The sequence below is a fragment of the Sinocyclocheilus grahami genome, unplaced genomic scaffold, assembly GCF_001515645.1.
Source record: "Sinocyclocheilus grahami isolate Dianchi unplaced genomic scaffold, SAMN03320097.WGS_v1.1 scaffold824.1, whole genome shotgun sequence".
Classification (NCBI taxonomy): Eukaryota; Metazoa; Chordata; class Actinopteri; order Cypriniformes; family Cyprinidae; genus Sinocyclocheilus; species Sinocyclocheilus grahami.
Window position 1 is genome coordinate 235,040 of NW_015506003.1, and position 24,091 is coordinate 259,130.

The 24,091-nt window shown below is 38.5% G+C and overlaps 1 protein-coding gene across 2 annotated transcripts; it reads left to right on the forward strand.

The window, feature by feature from the left end:
* Positions 1 to 4,034: 4,034 nt before the first annotated feature.
* LOC107562466 (protein FAM110B-like) lies at positions 4,035 to 23,652 on the forward strand. Of its 2 annotated transcripts, none has more exons than XM_016247101.1 (2): positions 4,035 to 4,146; positions 20,768 to 23,652. In XM_016247101.1, the coding sequence occupies exon 2, from the start codon at positions 21,276 to 21,278 to the stop codon at positions 22,626 to 22,628; it is 1,353 nt and encodes a 450-aa protein (XP_016102587.1). In that variant the 5' UTR covers positions 4,035 to 4,146; positions 20,768 to 21,275; the 3' UTR covers positions 22,629 to 23,652. The 2 variants fall into 2 exon arrangements, with proteins under 2 accessions (XP_016102587.1, XP_016102589.1); XM_016247103.1 differs by lacking the exon at positions 4,035 to 4,146 and adding an exon at positions 13,137 to 13,247.
* The last annotated feature ends 439 nt before the right edge of the window (positions 23,653 to 24,091 follow it).

Genomic DNA, 24,091 nt, shown 5'->3' on the forward strand with positions numbered 1-24,091 from the left:
GTTGTGGTCCAGTATATGATTTTTCACCTATGAAACATCTCACACGCTTATCATGGTTGTCATCTGGTGTTTTCTCATTGTCTGTCTCTGCAATGGTTTTCTGTTATCCAAAGCTGTTGGCCTTATCTTTCCTGTTTCATCTTGCCACTCTCTTTCTGTTTTCACCCGTGGGATAATGAAAGGTAAGAGATAAGCGATCCTTCTCCATCGCCAGCAGCATCCTTTCCCATGGGTCCATCATCTAATGGGAAAGAGTCAGGGTGCTTATCTGACAGACAGGGAAAGGGAAAAACAGTATTTGTTTATATGTGAATTAAGTTGTGAATGTGTGTGTGTGTGTGTGTGTGAGAGAGAGAGAGAGAGAGAGAGACTGTCATTGGGGATTGAATAGCAGCATCCTGGATTGGCTTTCTACCAGCCTCTGTCTCAATGCAAGTAAGAGATGCGGTTGTGAGATGTGGTTTGAGAATATGATAAGGACATTGAAAATATGTAGTCATATTTCAATATATTATAAAGAACAGTCACGCAGATGTTTGTGTGTCTTCATTAAGATGCTCATTTATTATTAAAGTGACAGTTCACCCAAAAAGGAAAATTCTGTCATCATTTACTCATGTTGTTTCAAACCTGCATGACTTTCTTTCTTCTGTGGACATAACAGAAGGTATTTTGAGCCCCCCCCCCCCTCTATACGATTGACATATATGTGTACCAAAACTATTTGGTAACCCTCATTCTTCAAAATATCTGATTTTTGTGCAGAAGAAGAAAAATGCTTTCAGGTTTGGAATGACATTAGGGAGAGTAAATTATCTTCCACACTTGATCCATATTTTAAGACTTGAAATCTTACACACTTGAACATGTCAGGTATCAACACCCATTAATGTTAATATAACTGAATTATGATTATGAGCATATTATGTGTTTAAGATGAAAGAAACCTTGAATAAAGAGAGATGACAGATAAACAAGTGTTGTTTCAGCCTGACAAAAACTTAACCAACACATATACACAAGACAAAATCTGTGTGAGAGAACGTTTAACACCTCACTAGTCCTCAGTGGGAAGTGGCTAAATAAAAACAACAAAAGATTTGAGAGTGTGTCAAGGTGTGCTTTTCCTCTCCTATAATTATGGTTGATTTTGGACCTAGATTAAGCAGAACATGAAGTCCTGGCTCAGTTAACTGGAAGTCATTGAAAAAAGACAATAACTTGGCTCTCAACAAGCTCATATATTAAGCTCCAGAGCATCATCAGGCAGGTTTTCTCAGGAATATTTATTTGGAGAGTCGACTACCGCAGACTGTTGAAATAATTGTCATTGTTTCATGCCCAGGGGTTATGAATAAAACGGAAACAATTTTCAGAGAGAGAACTCAAAATGGAAGTAAAGGAGATAAACAGATGGTATTATTTGCTCATATTCTGCATTTAAATCAGACAAATTGATTTTTCAGGGAGGAAAGCTTTCACTTCTCTTCACAGATAAAAAATTAAATGATAAAGATAAAGCAATAAGCTTACATAACATTCATGGTGGTACAATTGCTTTAGGCTCTTTTGTTTTGTTTACATGTCAGCATATACAAACCACATGCTTCACATGCAAGTGATAGAGTGAGTATGGAAGTGGAACTGATATACTTCACTTTTTCAATTGTTTATTTTCAGTAGAGAGACAGATCAGCAGTAGCTTGGTATTTAATGAGAAATGTTTGTAATGAGAGAGGATTGACGGTTGAGGTTCATGGCCCAGGGGACGGTGTCTCTCTGTTTTCCTCTGTCATGGCTAACAGACAGTTAAACCGAGCACTGAACAATGGATTCAAACTGCATTTGGCCTCTCAGAGCCCCGAGTGGGAGTGAGTAATGGAGGTTTAAAGATCAGGCTGCTGCTTTTTTCCAAAACTTATTTCTTATTCTCTGCATCTCCTCGTTAATTACATCTATACACTCTTAAAAATAAAGGTGCTTCAAAAGGTTCTTCAAGCGATGCCATAGAAGAACCATTTTTGGTTCCACAAAGAACCATTCAGTCAAAAGTTCTTTAAAGAACCATCTCTTTTATACCTTTTTATAATCTGAAGAACCTTCTTTCGCCACAAAGAACCTTTTGTGAAACAGAAAGGTTCTTCAGATGTTAAAGGTTCTTTATGGAACCATTTAGACAAAAAGGTTATTCTATGGCATCGTGAAGCACCTTTATTTTTAAGAGTGTAGTCTACACAGACCTCATCTTCAATTAGCAGCAGTGGGATATTTTTGATGCAATATATTCCTCTACAATGCCTGTATTGCTTTGCTTGATTTTTTTATTTTTATATTACAATATAAACTATGCATTATATATATTAAAAATATTAAATAAAAATATTAAATAAAAATAAAATCTGTAATTTTAACTGAGACTGGTGCAATATATTCCCCTAAAATGCCTTTATTGATTTGTTTTTTTTTTTATATTTATTTGGTGATTTAATTTAAGAATCATGATCAAATTTAAAATATGAAAACATAAATATGCATATATATAATAAAAATACAATCTGTCATTTTAAGAGAGATTATTTAAATTAATGAAATGACTGCATTCTTTGTCTTCACAGTTGCCTCTCCATAGCACATAAAGAGGACAAAAAGTGAAAATCTACTTTAAGTTAATTAAATCACTTTGAATTCACCCTCTGCTACTTTAGTTTATCAGCAGCCCCATTGTATACGCAGACGACAACTAACACTGTTATAGTGAATCTGTGTCAGTTAATGAATTAACCCCATCCCCCCATAACACCCCTATCTGGAGTTAGCTGAGCCTCGACACATGATGTAGTCCATTTAGCTAACACAACTGCAACTACATACTCAAGCTAAACTACAAACTCAAACTACAATCTGGAAATAAATACATGTGGGAATAAATAAATATTAAAAAATAAATAAATGCATGAATAAATACATTTAAAAATAAATCAATCAATCAAATTAATATAAAAATAAATGAGAGAATAAGTAAATAAAAGTTCAAAAGAATAAAAATAAATGTACAAATAAATACATAAAATAAATAAACAATAAAAATAAATTCAGGGTTCAATTCTAATACAAATGAACTATATTTGTTTTTATCAAGTCATTTATTTCTTTATTTATTTTCCTGCTATTTTATTTCTTTATTTATCTATATATTTATGTATTTATTTTTCATTTCTGCAGGTTTGGTCCTCCATATGCTCTTGTCCTACTGAGCTGCAAAAAAATGATCTAGGCCCGAATTTAAATCAAACACTTTTAGTTTTAGTTTTCTAAAGTACCTTCCTCTTTTCTTTTCTTTTTTTTCAGCTTGCAAAGCCTCTTCTCCTTACAGTTTACCATGTTTTTAGCATTGCTGACAATGATTTTAAACCAAATGATTTGAGGTTTAAATATTGGTTTTTACCCAGATTTATTATCAGTTAATACATATAATACTGTTAATACTGCTTGAGTAGGTACTACATTTGAATTTGAACGTACTTTTTAATTTTGTTTTATTTTATTATTATTAAACTTCAATAAACACAGTCAAAGTACAGTTAGGACTACAATAATACACATGAAAACATAAAACGCAAACAAAAATATGCATACAAAATACACATACAGCGAATTTGAACGTACTGAGTTTTTAGGGAGGCAAAACAATGACGTAATACGTAACACGTTGAGGAGCGGTTACCTTGGAAACGTTCCTGCGTTTTCCAAACTGGGAAGCGACCAACGGCGGGATTCGGCTCATACTATTATTCGCAGTAATAGGGGTGTTCACTCCGTGTGCAAACACACAAACCCGCTTTCTTGTCCTAAACTGCATTTTGTTTTATTGTAAGAACATATTAATAAATAACAGGCATATGTTTGTGTGTTAAATTAAAGCATGTGCTACCGTCGACGTCCTATGTTTTTTATAACACAATAACACTGCAACCTCATATGTTATGGTCTGATAATGGTATATTCCCCGCAGAAATTCAATCGTGCTCGTGAAAATGTAGCTACACTCATTTTTGTCTCAAAGACACTTCAGCTATTAGCTAAATTCATGCGGTACATTCTTGTTTGATTCTTAACCGTTCGGGGTCTGCTTTGGAAACGCTGCAGGTAAGTGCTAAAAATGAAGACTCAATGACAGTTTATGATAATCAAATGATTATCAGATTTGGGATTATTCGAAGCCAAAAACGATAGCATCAGAATCGAGTGTAAATGCGGAAAAGACATTCAAATATTTTAAATCAAGTTTAATTTAAATGTCAAAGTAATAAAATAAACGACGCGTGCAACGATCGAAATGCCATCACTCACATGTTGTTTTTTAAAATCATTATTGAGCACGTTCAGTTAGTACGATGTGTAACGCTATCTGAGGGATTTGGTTTTAGCGAATCTTTTGAAGCGGTTCACAGATGGTCTGAAAGATTCCAGGTGATGTAAATGATTTTTTATATTGTTCAGTGTAAACGCAGATGATATATGTGTTCTTGATAACTATGTTTTTATGAGCTGAATGATACATTGATAGTACAATTTTTGAGAACGTTAATTTGCCACTGCGTGATGACGTAATTCCCTGAATCTTTTGCTTTGAAAATGAATTGTTCGAAAGAACCGATTCGCGGCAGTGAGTCAGCCCGCCCATCTCTAATCAGTTCTGGGTGATGAGGGAGCACTTTTACTGCAGGTTGTCGCGTTGAAAATTAATGTGCAGTCTTGTTAAGTGGAGCCCAAGGGCAAGTCCTGGAGTGAAGGTTTACCGCACACATTCTCTGTGAGGGATTTGTCCTCGACTGCAACACTGCTCACTGAAGTAACTAAAAAGCTGCACAGAAGTGTGAAGTGACAGGTGCTTCCTATCTGTTTCACGGCACTGTGTCTTTTGCACTATTTTTATATTTAAGTGGGTGGATAGAGCGTATTTTGTTAATAAGGAAGTTCCTTTATTGAGATGTTTTGGGGGGTTTTCCCTTTAAGCTTTCAGACAGTTTCCCATGTTATTGAATCCCAGCTGTCAGTGGGAGAACTTATGAGTGTGTGGTTATTTGGCTGCTGAAGTACTAGAGTCCTCTAATGCTTAAAATAGACCTGTGATTTTGGATGTCTGCACATATAGGATATCTTTAGTCACCAATCCAAGTGAAACTGATCATATAACAACAAGACAGCTTGGCAGTTTTGTTTTACTGTACACATATAGACTACTACTACTTTTTATGTTGTTCTGACCTGATTCCACTGCAAAGGAAACTGAAATGGGTTTAGGGTATATTTTTGTTACTCCCTGTTAGTTGATAGCCTGAGCATTATCATTCAGTGTCTGTCTAAATAGGGAATTGCATCTCGTTGACCTTTCTGTACACAATAAGGCCTGAAGTATTCAAACAAAAATGAACGGCTATTATGTCATGTCTATGTATTCTGGCACCTGTGCCCCTTTTCTTTGTGGTATAATGACTGAAGTGTTTATTTTAGATGTTATAACAATTTATTAAAAGCTTAACACAAATTACATTAAGGCCGCATTTTAGTTTTCTCCAAATTCCGCTTTATTTTTCCTAAATTCCATGTTTCCCATTTTAATGGTTTAATAAAATGTTTATAATCATTTATAATCATTTAAAACATTTTACAATAATACTATAATACTACAATAATGCTGTATTTTAATGTTATTTTTATTTTTAGAAATTCTGTTTGTCTGTTTTAATTTTTCTGGATTATGATGTAATACAAATTAATTATCAAAAATGATGGGTAATCAAATTAAGGCATAAAACATTAATTTATACAGTAAATTCCATTTTTATGACTGGGTTTTATGACTGTCTGCATTTTTCTTCCTTAGTGTTTACACCGGGAATGCATATACTTTGAAGAGCTTGTGTGCTCAGTTGTACGCTAGATGTGGAAAATGAAGTCTAAACAGGCCTAATATGTATTTGAATAGAGTAAAGGCCCACAGCAAGCCACATGGCAAAAAGATTGTGCACTCTTTGGTTGAGTATTAGTGCTGATGTCAGTTTTGTGGAAATCATTCTCCACAGTGTTGTGAAATGTGGGATCAGTCTGGATGTCATAACACAATCTGAGTCCATGACTTTACTGGTCTCCTCTGTCTTCTCTGTTTGTGCTTTGTGGATTTTCAGGATGTGCCGGAAGTCAAATTCCAATTTAGGACTGTCAGCGGCGAGTGGAGGTCTATCAGCAGAGATAGCCAACGGGGGGACTGTTACTGTTTAGTAAAGATTAATCTGTAGTCTGCATATTCTTTGTCTCCTCCAGAGCAAAGTCTGTTTTCTCAAACCACACACACACATACCCTCAACCACAGACTAGCCACTAGGTCCTAAGCCAGTTAGTTTGCAAACCATGTGAAGCGCCACAGTCTCTCTCTGTGATATTTGACAGCCTCAAGGCTCCAGCGGATAAAATGATCCAACGCTCAGCAGAGTGGAGAAGATTAGAGAGAGAATCTGAGACATCGAGTGATCTCAAACTTTCCTAAAACTCTAAAATGCTTGATAGTTTTTAAAGAATTAATAACAGTTGATGATGATTCATTTAGGGGAAAAAAAAATCAGTGAAATGTTTGAATAGGCATCATCAATGTATAATAGGTCTTGTTTATTGTGTGATTTCTCAGTAGCTGATGGGTTGATAATGGGACACACACACACACACACACACACACACACACACACACACAGTTTTGCAGCTGCAGTTTCCTCAATCTGTGGCCTAATTGAAATCAGCTAGAATTGTCTTGGCATTCCCAATTACACATTATGTTTTTAGGTGTAATAGTACTGAAAGATATAAAGTTAAAATGACTGTTTTATTAAATTTTTACTGTAAAGCAAATTTCCATAAAATATAGACATCTTGAACCAATGTCCTTAACAATTTTTCCTCACACCGTGTGACTCATTTCTCTGACAGAGTCTATTTAACCAACCCCTGTATTAAGTTTATTATTACTTAAATGGTTGCTAATCAACAAATGTTTGAATATTTTAAGCTACATTTCTAATGTATACCTGATTACTGTATTGTTGACTTTTATAATAAAGTGCTTGAGATGTTCCTCATTTGTAAATTAACCATTAATAAAAGCATCTGCTAAATGAATAAATGTAAATATTTTATTTTATTCAGAGGAAACCATGACGGTCACATAATATGAGCACTGAAATTCCAGAAATATGAAATTCTGGCACACTCAACTAATAAGTCTAGTCTTATTTTTATCTCTGATGATGCTTTTGACCCATAAGAAGTTTGCCACATCAACCACCCACATGCTTTTACTAAATATAGCTTCCCCACGTTTGGACTTTAAAACGTGACCTAGCTTTTCTCTTTTCCTCATGCACTCTTCTAAATCTAAATTTTTTTTCCTGAGGAATGTGAGTTGGCTCTTTCAAGCCTCTCCCTAGAAACTGCCCTCCCTAGATAAACAACACTAGTCCAGCCAGCCCTCCACCCTACCCAGAGGGCCGTGTTTCCCTCCAGCACGTGAGAGATTGAATCTGGCCTCCTCCCCATGGCACTGCGACTGAGAGTACACTCACCCCTAGGGATGTAACGATTAACCGCGAGCCGGATGAAAACCGATTTAAATATGTGACGATTCAAATCGGTTGAGATGCTAAACAAATCGCGATTCAGTTAGGTGTAGGAGTTTATATGAATGTATGTCTAAAGGGAACTTACTGTCTTTAGAAAAGTTTAGATGGTATTTTTTCGTTTCATCTTGCCTCTGTATAATGCATATTAAAGTTCATAAGGGCAGCGCTGCTTTGTTTACAGCAGAAACCAGGAAACGCTTTAAGCGCCACCTGCTGGCAGAGAGTGAATCTGCATCTCATTCAGCTCGTCTGCTGTTTCTGTTTCATGCAGATATTTATGCATAATTTCACAAAACTGAAGTCAAACCATTGTTTTTGCTTCAAATTTAGAAATTATACAATCTAATTTAGATTAAAAACTGCTCATGATGCATGTATGCAGCATCTTTGTTTGGATCATGATTAAAATGCAGTGGTTGCCTCTAATTTTAAATGGAAAGAGCAGAGACAAACCCTTATTTTTGTTTATATGAAGAGATTATTTTATTTGTGTAACTTATTTATTTGATTTGGGGCTTGTTTTAAAATAAAATAAAGTTGAGTGAATCGTTACTTTCCCTACTCACCCCTGATCTCCCTCTTTCGCCATGCATTGATTGGCTCAGGTGCTCTTGTTTTTGTGTAACGTTTCCAAATCTGTGGTGTTGACTTGCCTGGCCTCTTTAGCAAACTGTTTAAATTTTGTGTGTGTGTGGCTGTGCGCATGTTGAAGCAGGCTCAATTTCAAACATTCTTTTCAGTGCCACCCACTTGTAACCAGGCCTACACATAATCTCTGCACAGAATTCTGCTGAAAACTCTGCAGTTTTCCGCTGACTTGAAGGTTCTATATATGCTCCGCCTCTTGAGTGGTTGTTCACCCAGCCAACAGGGAACATTCTCAGAACTTCGGCAAATGCTCTGGCAAGCTTCCCCTTAACGTTATGAACAAACATTCTTCCAGTAACATTAACAGAACGTTAAATTTTCTGAAATATTTTAGTTGTTCATCTAATGTTTTTTGAATGTTACTAGTTTCAGAACATTCTGAGCAAAAGTAACATTCCCGTAATGTTTGCAAAATGATTTTTTAAAACATAAAAAAAACAATGTTTTGAAATGACATTTAATAATAAATAACTTAATGGGAATGTTAGCAAATTGTTGTTAGCTGGGTAGATCCATACTGCAGAATTTTGTGCAAAAAAATGCCAAATGAACAACAGAGATTCTGTCCGGATCTGCTTATAATGCCACTTTTGCATTCAGAGGGAATTGGTTTGGCGTCCATCTCTCTTCTATCCTCTGATAAGAAATGTAACCCATATGGAAATCTGAACCATTTATTTAAATGCAACTGTAAAGTATGTAAACGGCTTGTTATGATGGCTGACCTCATCGTGACAAACAGACATTTTCATCACTGTTTGACTTAGGCATGGGCCGGTATGATAACCTTAAGCAAAAATATCACGGTATCACGCTATTGTCGTTACAGCTCTAAAATGTGTTATTTTTAAATGACTGGGTAAAAAAAACACAATATTTTGTTTTTGAGCAACACCGAAAATTAGGAACAGTAGAATTTGTTTATTTTTTCTTTGATTTGTTTCCTAAAAAGAAGAAAAATAAAGACTGACATTTTTATTTAACCTAAATCTGTAATTACAGTTATTTCATTTTAGTTATATAATTCATATACATATAATTGATATAATTTCATATCATTTAGTTGTATCATTTCATATACATAATTTGATTTAATAATAACCCAATTTGAAGAAAAAAACATGTTCTGACTAGCTTTGTGAAATTATACTACATGCCTGAACGAAACAAACAGCAGAAGCTCTGAATGAGATGCAGATTCACTCTCTGACAGCAGGAGGCGCTTCTGGAACAGCAGATACAGCGTTTCCTTGGTTACCGCTGTAAACAAAGCAGTGCTGCTCTGAAACACTGCTTTCATATGAACTATACAGAGACGAGATGAAAAGAAAACCCCACGTAAACTTTTCTGAAGACAGTCAGTTCCGTTCAGAAATACATTCATATTAACCCCCAAATCAATATTTAGGATTTTCTTCCAATAGTTTGTGCATCATGAACAGTGAGTGATCTGCCTGCTACAGTATTTTTCTCTGCGTCCATCTTCAACGTCTCTGGCCTGTGTTAAAGGGGTCATATGATGCGATTTCAAGTTTTCCTTTCTCTTTGAAGTGTTACAAGCTGATTGTGCATAGATAAGATCCCTGAAGTTGCAAAGACTAAAGTCTCAAAACCAAAGAGATATTCTTTATCAAAGTTAAGACTCTGCCACGCCCCCCTAAAACAGCTCGTTCTAACCGTTTACAGACTTCATATTTTCCACATAAATGTCATTTTGGAAAACGATTGCATTGCAACGCAGTTTGTGCAAGTCCAGAACAGAGACAATAAGCATTGCAATAAGACAAAAAACGGCCAGTTGCCGATCGCGCAAGTTTCAGGGGTAGCTTCTTAAGTTCGGCCATCCTACACACACGTGACTGACCGCTCGCTCGCACCAACAGGAGGAGCAGGGTCGTGTTACTCTCTAGTCTACACTGCACTCAACCTGAGGGATTCCTACACGTTCAGTCTTTGAGGAGACATGAAAAACAGCGCATACCGCAGGAACAGTATAACGGAAAATATTAGCGGTTTTGAAACCGTGAAATTTTCAAATCGCTGTATACCTTGAAACCGGTAATTGGCCCATGCCTAATTTGACTAATCAGTCAATCATGTTTATGTGTACATGAACGTTCACAGAGGGGTGTGTGTGCATTTGTATTTGTGATGATTTAGTGGTGTGAAAGCCCGTTTGGACATGTCTGTGTGTAATTTGAGTTGTAAAAGGAGATGTCCGTATACGAGTCTGACCCTGTGAGTGAGTGTGTGTGTCTCGCTCAGAGCCTACAGTGTGGGCTGTGATCTTCAGAATGAAAGATGGGCAGTAGTAATCCTGCACTGCTCCATAATCCTCTCTTTCAAAGACACCTGCCATTCTTCAGCAGCGCAGATGAGCACCCAGACAGATCAGTGCTGACAGCGTTACCAATGTGGCACACAGGGCAGCCAGACTCTTTAACATTAGCGTTGATCCTGCAACATAAGCAGCTTCACCATAAACATTTCAAGTACTTGGGCAAGGATGAAGTTATGATGTTAAGTTGAAGGATCTGAAGTCTTCATCCCTGCACAGAGTTTGAAGAGAAAAATAGAAAAGGAAATCTGATGGCAGACATGAGAAGAACTCAATGGTCATCAGCTCTTGATGATAGTTATGAAAATGCATTCAAACAATAATTAGATAAAATTGTAACTAGTGTAGCCCATGTCAACAATCTCATATAGTTCAGACTAAAGGTGATTTGTTGATGTTAATGTACAGGACACTGAATACCCTATACATTTACCCTATTTATAAATATAGTGAATAAATATGCTTAAGCAATTTGATTATTGAAGTGTTCATTGAAACAGTCCGCTGTGTTTTAATGCATTTGAGTTTTTTTTAAAAAATGTATTTACTCTTAATTTTGTCTAATTAAGTATTTTACATTGAGAAAAACAGAGACCGTCAGAAAAGTCTTGTAGTTTCCTGATGAAAAATTTGATAAGCTTTAATAATAAATTATATTTTGTTATCAATATTTTAATATATATGCATTTAATACAAAATATACATATACAGTGGGTACGGAAAGTATTCAGACCCCCTTAAATTTTTCACTCTTTGTTATATTGCAGCCATTTGCTAAAATCATTTAAGTTAATTTTTTTCCTCATTAATGTACACACAGCACCCCATATTGACAGAAAAACACAGAATTGTTGACATTTTTGCAGATTTATTAAAAAAGAAAAACTGAAATATCACATGGTCCTAAATATTCAGACCCTTTGCTAAAAAATTAACTTAAATGATTTTAGCAAATGGCTGCAACATAACAAAGAGTGAAAAATGTAAGGGGGTCTGAATACTTTCCGTACCCACTGTACATTTAATTTCAAAAATACATTATAAACCTAATTTATTAATTATAAGTTATATGATTATATAAAGTTACATGTGGCAAAATATATGTATTATATACTGGGGGAATGAGGGTGGTGTCCAGTGAAAATGTTAGCAGGGCAAGTTTTGGCCTGATTGGGCAAGCAGAAAAAATCCTTCAAGCTAAGTACTGATAGTGCTTGTTGTTATGATCTCTATCACACTATCACTGTGTTTTCAGTGAATGTAATCATTGTTTATAGACAGTGAAATGTTGCTTAATTTTCTAAATCTAGGGGTGCACATTTGCAAAAATGACATGCAACTCAATGTGCATTTTCACTTTAGAATAGAAGTCTGAATGAACAATTCCATCATTCACACCCCTATTTCAGAGCTTTGGTAGCATCTGCCTGATGAACTTTCCTCAACGCAGACAGAGCTTCAGCCATTCCCATGGAGATCTTTTACGGTAGCCACAGGCAGACATTCTGTGGGTATTGTGAATACTCTGGTATGCCCCCTTGGCATGAGGGTGTGGGTTTCAAAGGCAGTCAAATGGAGAGGAATGTGATAAGAATCCACACCTGCACTTGACTGAATGAATAGACCTGAAAAGGAGGAGCTGTTTTGGTCAGACTTGTTTATTTGTAGTGCATCTTGATGGCAGATGTTATCTGTTTTCAGCAGAACATTCACCTTCACACAAAGGTGGTCTGCCAAACCAGACTTCATCCAACCACTCCTTAAATAATCTAGTTAATCTATTTAAAATGGAGAGGTGGAGTCTTCAAAGTGAGTTTGATACAGGCGTGTCAGTGAAAATGAAGTGTTGTTTCGTAACTTTAATTTATTTCTGTCACTTTGAGCTGGATCCAGTCCACTCTTACAGGATTTTACGGGATGAACTTGTGTTTTGAGGGTGATGCTAAATCCAGACAAACCACAAATTCTTCTTAGTGGTCTGCTTCCCAGAACAGAAACAGTCATATGAGATGATTCTCTTCAGTCTGTCTCAGGTAATTCCTTGGAAATCTTCCTGAAATTGTCCGACTGAATGACGGGATTTCCTTATGGCCACCACTGCAGCGCTCCTTTTACTTTGATGAAGCTATCACTTCCTCCTGTAGTCTGAGGTGGAATGTGGGAAAAGATTATTGAGAGCTGTTTTGGGCAATGACCGTCACAAATATCCAGGAGGTGAACACCGATCAGAAGCAGCAACTTCAATCGGAAACCCTCGAGACCAAGAATAGGCAAAGGATTTGTGGAGTAAATAAGGCACAAACACATACTGTGGTGCCTGAATGAATTAATTTGGACATGTGTCCATGGGGAAGAGTTGTGCTTCCTGCTTGTATTTCTCCAGCCCAGCTCTTCCTGAAAGAGTTGGCTAGGAGGAGCTATGTAGGAAAGAGGGAGGAGGAGAAGTATTTGAGTTGCCGTGTCAGTCGTGCACACACACACACAGACTCTCACACACATTCACTGGAGTGCCGACTCTCTGCTGAGCTCCGTTCTTCAAAAGGCTCGACAGCTTGAGAGTTTCATCCTGCTCTTGGAAAACACTTATCCTGGTAAGTTAAACAACTTGTAACAGAGATCCAGTAATTTATAGACTAGTGGATTAGTCTCATGCTTTCTGCAGTTAGTTTGTGTTGACCCTGTTGAACTCTTTTATATTTTTATATTAGTTTTTTTTTTTATTTACTTGTATTTTTTTGTCTTTTTATCTTCAACTGTAATGACAGTCACAGTAAGGCTCATGCATAACTCATGTCCTCTCATTTCATTCATTTATGAAGGATGTGAGTGTCTAGTGAGTCTAATTTGAGCGTGCTGGGACTGGACTGATTACCTAGTAAGACATAATGGTTGTTTATATGGGATCAGTAAGAATCGTGTGAGTGTAGGGTGATTTGAGTTCAGTTTTTGGGCAATTAAATACAGATAAACTCCAAGCATTTTCCCATTAGGACTTTTATTATATGCATTAAAACAGTGGATGTCTCTGGGTTTGCATTTTTGAGCTCAGTTGTTGGATTGTGTTGGTTTTTGTGTGTGCTGAATGTCATTCTGTGCCATTGTTGTTAGAGATGCACCAATATTACAGTTCTGGCTGATATTTATTTATTTATAAAGCTGATAATTGGCAAAGAATTGGCATAGAATTTTTTAACAGTCAAAGTATATTTATCTATACTTTCTTTATACTATTTTGTCTAAAAAAAAATTCTGCAAGTGAATTTAGGCATCACAAGATTAATATGTACAAAAATGGGCATTCATCTTGAGATTTGCTTCATTTTATAAATTATTAGTGTTTTGAAGGTTAACTTTAAATGAGATGACAGCAAATGTCATTTGAATGTAAACATGGGGGGGAAATGAGCATCAACAATTAAATATCCAATATCGAAAAACTTGATAGCCGATATGAAATACATCGTACATCCCTAAAAAAGAATGTCAACAGTTTGTCAAAATAGTTGTGATATGAGAAATGAGGAACTGAGTCAGTGTGTGTAATAACAACTGTGAGGCGTTTTCTGTTGTATTGTCTGCATATTCGTGCAGGAAAAGAACTCTCTCTCTTTCCCGATCTGAGATCCATTAACTCACTGACATTCGTGAATTAGTTATTGGTCAAACTGGGTTAATACGTGACCTCTGCCTGTTTGGAGGCCATGTTTGTGTTGTGCTCTAGTTTTTGTAAACGTAGTTACTAGTTGTTTGTTTTTCTTTTGTTTTGGTGTGTGTGTGTGTGTGTGTGTGTGTAAGAGACTGTGGGAAAGCGGAATTGGTAGCTGTGGTGGAAGAAGGTAAAAACAACACTCTGGACTGACGCTTAAACCATCTCTGTGATTAGACACTGTGTCCACACACATATTTGCTTCTGTGTGTCTGTTAGCGTGCTTGTGTGTGGCAGACGGTAATTCTGTCAGGTGTGAGTGTGCATGTGTCTTCAGTGTTTAGAATGTGTGAGTGACATTTCTCAGCTTTACTTTGCCAAGCCTGAGGCAGGCCACAGGGTCAGGGTCCATTTAAAGGACACCTGGGTCATGGATTCCTGAGATGAGTCTGACAGATAGAAGGGTGCCATGGTTGTAATTAGGGGATGATCAGGCCATTTTGCTTGATCAATATGACAGTGAGGTGCATCTCTCTTTTTACCGCTGGCAGCGCTGTGAGGATCTTGCCAGGACGATTGAACAGGTTGAGATTTTAAAGTGACCTCTGCCACCACAGTGTCCTTGCTCAAGAGTGCAGCTGGTAGTGCAGAGCTTTATCCGGTGGAAACGATAAATCACTAATAGTCATGTAAGTGACAGATCACCCAGGTCTCTGGGGTCAGATACATCTGTCTGAGCGGTGCTGTGCTGCAACACTGCAACACAGCCTCTCTCATGCTAAACTCCAGGGATCTGATTTGATCTAATCTGGTTTCTCTGATTTGAACTTTAAAAGTGATAGATGGAGGGAAATTTGGGGAATTTATGCTCACATTGTGGCTGGCCCATGAAAGACAGATGGACTTTTTGCTCTCATCTGATTATCTTATTACAGTCAACATGAGAGATGGAGGAACGGGCCGAGCCTATTCTCTGCTCGTTTCCTCTCTAACATGCTTCTGACACATTTACGGGGATAATTGTTATTAGTTTACATCACAGTGTTTGGGGGACAGCAATGAAATAGCATGTTCTTTGAATAAAATACAGAAAATATTTTTTTCTGACTAACCAATGAAATTGTGACAGATTACCAAAATAATCATTAAGTAGGCTACAGCCATATATAATATTTATAAAATATTAATAAAGGCTGCTTTATGATTAGTCTATAGTAATCATAAATGTATAAAATTTATTTTTATTAAAATCAACAGAAGTCTATGTTATGCCTCCTTTTATTTGGCTAAACTTTGAGTGTGAGAAATGGCACTGAGGGCAACTGTATTTAAATCTCTTTAGGTATTCATATATTGGCTGACATTATAAATGGGAGATGAATGATGATAATATCCTCGGGGCTCATTCAGACATTCAATGTTAGTTGTATCCTGGTCTTGCTGTGGGACGTTTAGTACAATACCAGCTCTGTCTAATGATGTTGTGTTGAGAGGTCATCCTGGCCTGCTGTGGACGGAGGGGAAACGGCTGTGCTGTGCGTTGCCACACGTTGAGAAGAGAAGGCTGTTTAAAACCCTTTTTAACCAGCTGTCCCTCACCAATAGAGATTTTTGGTAGTAATGGATGGAGGCAGTGTGAAAGGTTATCAGGCTAAAGGCTTGAATTCTCTGGGGCGTCTTTATCGCGGTTGCTGAGGTAAGTTGAGGGAGAGGTGTGACTCTGTCAATACAGTGAAAGCCGTCAGGAAAAAACATTGGGAATGATGCTAGTTAGCTTGTACTTACATCTAACACCTACATTCTCATGCAAGAGGTCAAATCTTTAAGTGAGTGGTTACACAAATGAGGTTCATCTGTAGGGCACAGCCACTCAGTCACTCTAAATACAGCTGAAACAAGCCGTTATCAATAAATCAATTGAGAACTGTGACATAAAAGCACCGGGAATAAATAACTTCTTGTTGCTGAATAGTAGTTTATGGGGGCTCTTCCAAAATTCATCTTATCTGACTCTCTTTATCAGTTTCCTCTTTTGGTAGCATGCAGAAAAAACGACCCTGCAAAGGTAATATTTACCTCACCAAGTCTCTTTACTACACAGGTTGGTGAAGGTCTCTGCCTGAGTTCGATTTACATATTCATTCTCTTTTTACTTAACATCCGCTTTAGTCAGCAGGATGGCTCATGTTTCCAGTTGGGAGAGATTCCTGAATTCCCTCGTTACTCATAGTGATGTCAGATGTTCTACACTCAGTCCTCACCTAATACCTGAACAGATTCATGCGAGCTTCCTGACACTTTAAAGGATGGAAAGTATGTAGCCTGGGGAACAGGAGGGTAACTGTAACATTGCACAGGTGACTCAGCCTCAGAGTGAATCCTTCTGGGCTGCTAGGAGCAGGAAATGTTGGTTTTGATCTGTTGTCAGTCTCCAGTCACAAAGTCGTATATGCCTCTACATAGACAGTTTGACATCCAAGACTGTACAGCTAGGGCAAGCATCACCATTGCAATTCTTCCCTTTCCCAAAGCGCAGTCAAAATTATGACGCATTTTGAGTTATTACTGAAATCCGGTCTTTTACAGTTCAGGTAGTGTCAGCTCACGTGCTATGAACATGAATGCTGCCTCAAATTGTGGGGTTTGTTGAGGAAAGATGTGGTGTGTCAAGCTAAATTGGTCAACGTATCAAAACATATTATGGACATTAAAAGGAGCACCCAAGCATATCTAAGGACCATCATAGAGACTGGGCTTATGGATTTGAGCTGAACACACTAGCAACAACATAGTAACTGACTAAAAAAATTCTTTAGCACTTAAGCAAGACCTGACATTGGGGTGATGCGATTTGCTTTGGCAAGCACCACTCACATTAGAAAACTAAAAATCTTCAAATTACTGTTTACCAACATGCTGTCTCTATCTCACTCTTTATCTCTGTTTTTTAGATATCCGACCCACTTCTCTCTCTCTCTCTCATGTTCTGTCTTGCATTGTCTCTCTCTTCCTTGTTCTTTTTTTATTTTCCCCACTCACGTGTATCTCTCATGTTGAGCCTGTTGTCGCAGCAGTAATTAAAAGATATCCTTAAAACAGCAGATCCCCTCCAGTCATGCTGAATTCCCCTCTAATTACATTGTGGAGTTTCTTTCAGCCAAAATTAGTGAGGTCATTTTTTGCTTTCTCCCTGCAGCTGTAGACCTCCGTGCTCGACTCGCCGTCTCCCAGTGCATTTGTCCATGGTTTTTACTGTAAGCTTATTTGCATCACATTTTCCTTCATTTAGTGTACCTCAAATCATTAAACACTAATAAAATGAACATTACACATCCATTCAGGTTTAAAAACACCCACAAAAACATCACTGTTAGATGCCATGCTCAAGCCGTTAGCAAACATTTTCCATTCACGTTTTTTTGTGGCTCAACCAACAGTCCAGTTCACCACTAAACACTGTGGGGAAAATTACATCAGCTCTCAGAAATCAAGACCAGATCTTTATTTTGTGCCCAGCAAGGTTTGCTTTGGAGATGCCTGTGTCTCTGTGGTTGTAGCAGTCTGACGTGGGTGTGTATGGCTCCAAATGTGTGTATTCCTGGCTCTCACCATGTCCTCAGTGTTCTGGGTCCAGTTGGCTCAGTGCTGAAATGCTTCTGTTATCTCAATCAGTTCACACCACGCTTGTGCCCATAGCTGTGGACTGTTCGTGCCACTCTCGCCCCTTTGGCCTTCACATTCCACTGTGTGTTTGCTTCTGTTTGGGGATCTTATTTTACATGAGACCTAAACACTTTAATGGTTTTGGGATCACGGAGTGCTGTAAGATGAGTAAGATTTCAACTTCTGTTGGACAGAGTCTATCATTGCTCTAAACAGTGGTTCCCAGCTGGTGGATTGCTACCCAAAATTGGGAACGAATTCCTGCGTATTACAGTCTGCATGGGAGAACTTTATTTTTAATCATTGCTCAGGTTAAGTTCTGTTTAGATTAGAGATGTACAATATTTTGGTACCCATATTATCTGCAAATATTAGAGATCTATTTTAAACATTTGTTTGTATCTGTTCATTTTGGATACTATCAGCCAACCTTGGATATTTAATTTCATGTTAATTTACCATATTTTATGTTTAGAGTGCATATGTAGAAGTTAATCTTTAAAAAGTAAAAAAAAAATTCATGTTTAAAGTGATTTTTTGTTTTATTTCTTTTTTTATTTTAGCAAAATATTATAGTTCCAAAAATCATCTTTAGTATATAGTTTAAGTTGGAACATCATTTGGATGTTGAATTAGCTGTTTGTCTGTGTGCTTATCTCACTGATGCCTGAGGTAGTTAAATAATTTTGAGAAAGGGCTCTGATGACTTTACAAGCCTAGAATTTCTGCTAGCTTTCATTGTTATCCATATATGTACAAGCCTTCATGCTTGTAGTCTATGATCCCTGTGGAAGAGCTTTCTCCATGTTGGTGTTTGGAAAAGGCTAGTGTAGCGCAGGGGAATACGGAGATGTAGAGGGGAAGGAATGATGATCCATTTGGGCTTTTGGACACTAGAGCTGCCTCACCCCTAGCAGCATAGCAGGATCCTGAGCAACTGTGCCTTCTATTAAAAGCCTGACCATTGAGAGACAGCTGAATGTGTTTATGTGTGTATGCATCATCTAAATGTATCACAGAATTTGACCTGGATAAGCATTTATTGCATTACTCTGTCAATAAGCCTCTTATAAGACACAATAACAGACAGAGACATGCCAAGCATGTTTAAATAATTCTATTTCCATAGTAATGGAAACATCACAACACAAGACATTTCTCAATGGTAACCAACTTTTAACCTACCTGTCACTTTCCTGTCACATATGAGTCAGAATCACATGGCTGAATGACAAAAACCAGAATGGAATCATTGGTGGCAACAGTAATGGTTTTTAATCTTGCATCTAAAGCAAATAACCCTGAAGAGTCAATCAAATTTAACATGAAATGTTCCTATTTTACATAGATTAAAACGATAATCAGTAAAATATTGAAGTTAAAATTATTCGAACCCTGAAAATTCAGAGGAAGAGCAAGCTACTACATTTTGATTAAGATTTGCAGTAAAGACAGACAGAAAAATATGCACTGATAAAATGTTCACAATAATACAAGGAACATGTATTAAGAAAGCAAATGGGGTCAATTTTGATTTCATGTTGGAAATAACTGCAGTGCAAGCCAAGTGGCTCATTTAAGCAATTTAGACTATTTATTGTTCAGTCTTTCGGCCAAATATGTCAGTGAGGTTATTAGCAGGTTTCTCTAAAGGCAGTTCACTCTGTTCAGTAATTAGAGTTTAAGACTATATTTAGGGTTTCAAATGAACTGTTGCTTGGTTAGAGAATATGTCTGTCTTTCTATTGTATTAAGTCTTTTTTATCTTATTAGTGAAAGAAGGGGAGGGGGAGTGTAATGGGGATGAGGGCCCAGACAAGAAGTCATGCTATAAAAAGATTAATTAAAAATATGTATTTGAATATAATGATGGTGATGATGATGATGATGAACGGCAAGGAACAAGCCTCTCAGCGCTCTTGATGATGTAATCCAAACCTTTAATGCAGTAACAAAAAGAAGAATAGGGAAGGGAAAAGGCTAATTATCTTCACTCCCTTGACAATGAGGATCAAGAGAATATGAAAGCAAAGTTGTGATGAAGAGAGAGAGTGAGGGAAAATGTGTAAATTTGAGCCAGCACAGATTCTAGAACAGCACTCTCTTTGTTTATGGTTTGAAGTTAAAAAAGTTTAACTACACTATATAAAACTAGCTTTTCTGAGACAGGCTGTGTGGATGCTCATGAGTGTTTCAGACAGATTTAAATTAGTCTTTGCTTAGATCTAGTCTGAGACAAGAATATGAAAGATGATAATCTGCCTATAATGTACTCTGTAAAGACACTGCACAAAGTGCCTTTGTGTGCTCATGAACACTGAACAAGTGGAATGAAGGAGGACATTTAAATATTTTCATAAAACACCACTATTTGATGCAACTGAATATAAAAGATTGCAGCTGTTCTATAGCTCTGCCCTTTTCTTTTTTTATTTATTTTCAAAGAATCACATGTGAATAAAAATTCAGTAGGATTGTTTGTTGTGAGTGGGGGAAGGGTGCAATTGGTCAGCGTTCCAACCCTCGACCAATCAGAGGTTGGCTGCTGGTTTACTCCTTTCTCCACCTCTTGTGCGTGGAACTCTTTTCTCTTTCCTGATTGGCTGCTCACACATGCAGCATCTGGAGGCTTTAAGAGTGTAATGGGAGGGGCCAGACAGTGCATTAAAACCAAACGTCTGCCCCCATTCGCCCTAGAGTACTCCAGTATCTGTTATATGTGTGGAGCAGGGGGAGCGAGAGGAGGTCCTCTCTTGCCTACCCATGTCTGACAGCATCTTTCTCTCTCTCTCCTTCCTCCAGGAAAAGAGTCCAGGATTACAAGAAAAAGAGGATCAGGTTTTTAAGGAGTGTTTTACAAATCTGGGACATCTGGAGTTTGAGAGGAAAAGACTGAGCCACCGTGTTTCACCAGAACAGTTCAGCTAACCTTTCAGCTGCAAGGAGCTCACTTCAGGATCTGCCTGGTCCTGGTGGGTCACTCAGCCGGACTTATGTGGAATGTGACACTTTATGACCCCATCCCACGGGCCTCTATTCAATGAGCCGGACTCAGGAGAGAGCAGATAATAGAGGCAAGAGGCCGGCACACAAAAAAGAGTGAAGTAACACCAGCAGGAGTGTTCAGACTGGTAAGAAAGTTAAAGGGGCCCTTGAAGGTGGGGGGAAACGAGCTTAAAATACAAAGGGGAAGGAAAGAGACCCGTGACTACAAAAGTTTTTCTTGGGACTGCAAGACATTCTTGAACAACAGAAACTTTAACCCTTAGCCTTCATTTCACCACTTAAATTAATCCCACTGCTTCCAGTCATGCCAGTGGAGACCCTTCGTCCCACAGATGGCCGTCTTACTGGGGGTCCCTTCACTTCTGCCATGCCTTTCCGAATCCTCAACAAAGGTCCGGACTACTTCCGCAGAGCGCCCGAGCCAGGAACACGGAAACTGAGTGCAGTTGAGCGCCTGGAAGCAGACAAGGCCAAGTACGTAAAGAGTCAGCAAGTAGCACTTACTAGACAAGAGCCTGTGAAACCTCCAATCATCCGCAAACCGCTGTTGTCACCAAGCATGATGATGCAATGCAGAATAAACACTCCACCAGCAAGGAAGATTACCCGGCGGCTACTTAAGACAGAGAACGGAGGACTGGATCATGGCATGAGCAAAGGACCGCAACTCAACCTTGAAGTACTCAATAATCTAATTAATGTCTGTGATGGACCACTTGCATCTTCACCTACCCCATCCTCTCCTTCTCCCTCAGCCTCCTCACCCTCTTCTGGAGGTCAGAGTGTTGGTAGTGGACAATCTGCAGAACCTCAGCACTGCATTAACTTGAAAGCACACCTTGGCTCAACGCCCAACTCCTCTCGCACCTCCTCTCCTCTTATCAATCAACCCTCACCTGCAGAGCCCAGCCGAAGGCCGCCTCCGGTCCCAGCCAGAGCTCCCCAACTGGTACCACAAGGTAGTTACGGGACCCCCAACTCCGTAACTGTACGACGGGTGGATGTGCGACCACAGGCAGAGATCAGGAAACCTCAGAGATTGCCTCTACAACCCAAACCTAGACAAGCTCAAGTAGCTCAACCACAGTTAGCCCAGCCACAGGCACCTCCCACATCTTCTGCTCAGAAGCAACCTTTGGCAGCTCACCCTTCATCCTCCTGCATACCCTCCAGCCCGCTGCTTCTACGCCCTGGCATTCTACCCCCGGCTTCCCCCGCTTTCACCCGCATTTCCTCAGCCAGCTCTCGAGGGTCACGTCCTGGTTCAACCCGGAAACACCCTTCCCTTCACCGCTCCAAGTCAGACTTGAGCGACCGCTACTCTCGGGCCACAGCTGACCTGGAGCGCTTCTTCAACTACTGTGGACTGAACCCAGATGAGGTGGAAGGAATGGGTGGCATAGAGCGTTTTGCCCGGGCAAATTCGGACATTGTGTCAGTCTCCAAGCTCTGCAGCGTCAGTACGCCTAGCTCCGAGTGTGGGGACGGTGGGGATGGACAGCGAGGAGAAGAGGAGGAGGAGGATGATGGGCCTATAAAGCCCAGTGAGCGTGTTCCTTACGGCATATCTGTCATCGAGAGGAATGCACGTGTCATTAAGTGGCTCTATGGTATCCGACAAGCACGGGATGCCTCACAAAATATCTCCAATGTCTAGAAGCTCCTCTCTGGTTGTCTACTCACCCAGAAGTACCAGACAGTATAAATAAGACAGAGACTTGCTGTAGTGGTTGATGTCTGTCACACACCTAATATTTATTATATTCTTGTTTGAAGATGTTTAAAGGCTCTGACAAATATTTGTTTTGTTTGTATTTGCCTTACTATACAGATAATGTTCATGATGTTTGTTACATAGAATTTACATGGACATCCTGTTGTTTTTCGAGTGTCTGATGATCTTCAAGGACGACGTACCTCTAGATGTGGAATACTACAGACTCTCAGCACTGTGACTTTGATACATTTTGTTTTAAGCAATAAGACTAAAGCTAAAGTCACTAAAAGAGTGACTGAATGGATGATGATGAAGGCAGCAGTCGATCTGCTATGCTGGTGCTTTTTAGGTACAAAGTCTTTATTAAACAGCAGTGCTGTGGGACCCGTGGCCTAAGCGAATTCCTGTATAAACCATTGTGTTCATAGTAGAAATCAAGCAGGTACTTTCTAGTTTTAGAAATCTCTGTATTGGATGAAGAATTGAAGAATGAATGAAGCCATTTAGGATGCTTGTGTTTGAGGTCATCATTTGGTGTTGGTGGTAGTAAGACCTCAGGGACGAGTTAAATAAGCCACACCTAGAACAGAGACACAGCCTGCAAAGCCCTAAATTGCACTCATATAGACACTGAGACCCATACAAACCCCTGCTCACTGTGCACACACTTTTGCTCCATAGGTGTTAAATTCACAAGTGCATCAGATGTTCAGTGTTTTTTTTGAAGGAGAAACTGTGATACTGTGAAGAATTCAGAGCTTCCACAGAGGCGCTGCTCCTCTGCAAACATGGCTGGTAGACTGTTCATGTTGAATATAAGTTTAGAAGTTCAAAATATAAGCATGTGAGGGCCTCTTGTCAGCATGCACACTTGGATGTACAGCTGTATTACGTGGCAAAGCACAGTTGCACGATGTGCACTTCTCAAACATACATTCCAAAACACAGATGTACATTCCATTCAGCTTAATGTTTATGTATGATTTGTGTGGGTTTTCTTTGTTTGTGACTGTTCCTTCTGCCTGTTTCTCTGTTTTGGATAGGTGATATTTTAAACAGTTGTGTAAGACAGGTAAGGACTGATAGATAGTGTGTTTGGCTCAATTCTCAAAGCTGTTAATTCTGTTTACCGCAGAGTTTTCGCACTTGTAGTGAGAAAGAAAAGCCTTACGAAGAGACAAATGTTATTTTGATGGAAGTTGGTTGAATATGTGCACATAGACAAGTCATGAGGCCACACAAATGTTCACTTTTGGTTGAGAGTTTTTGAGAGAAAGTTTTGCTTAATTAAAAGTACAATAATCAAGATTATTTTTTTCCCTTGACTGTGCAATCTAAATATAGCCATAAATGCATGAAGAGGTAAACGCAAAACATTTATTGATTGAAATATTTTGCACTGA

Coding starts and splice junctions, on each gene's coding strand:
- LOC107562466 (XM_016247101.1), top strand. CDS start 21,276: ATGCCAGTGGAGACCCTTCGTCCCACAGATGGCCGTCTTACTGGGGGT.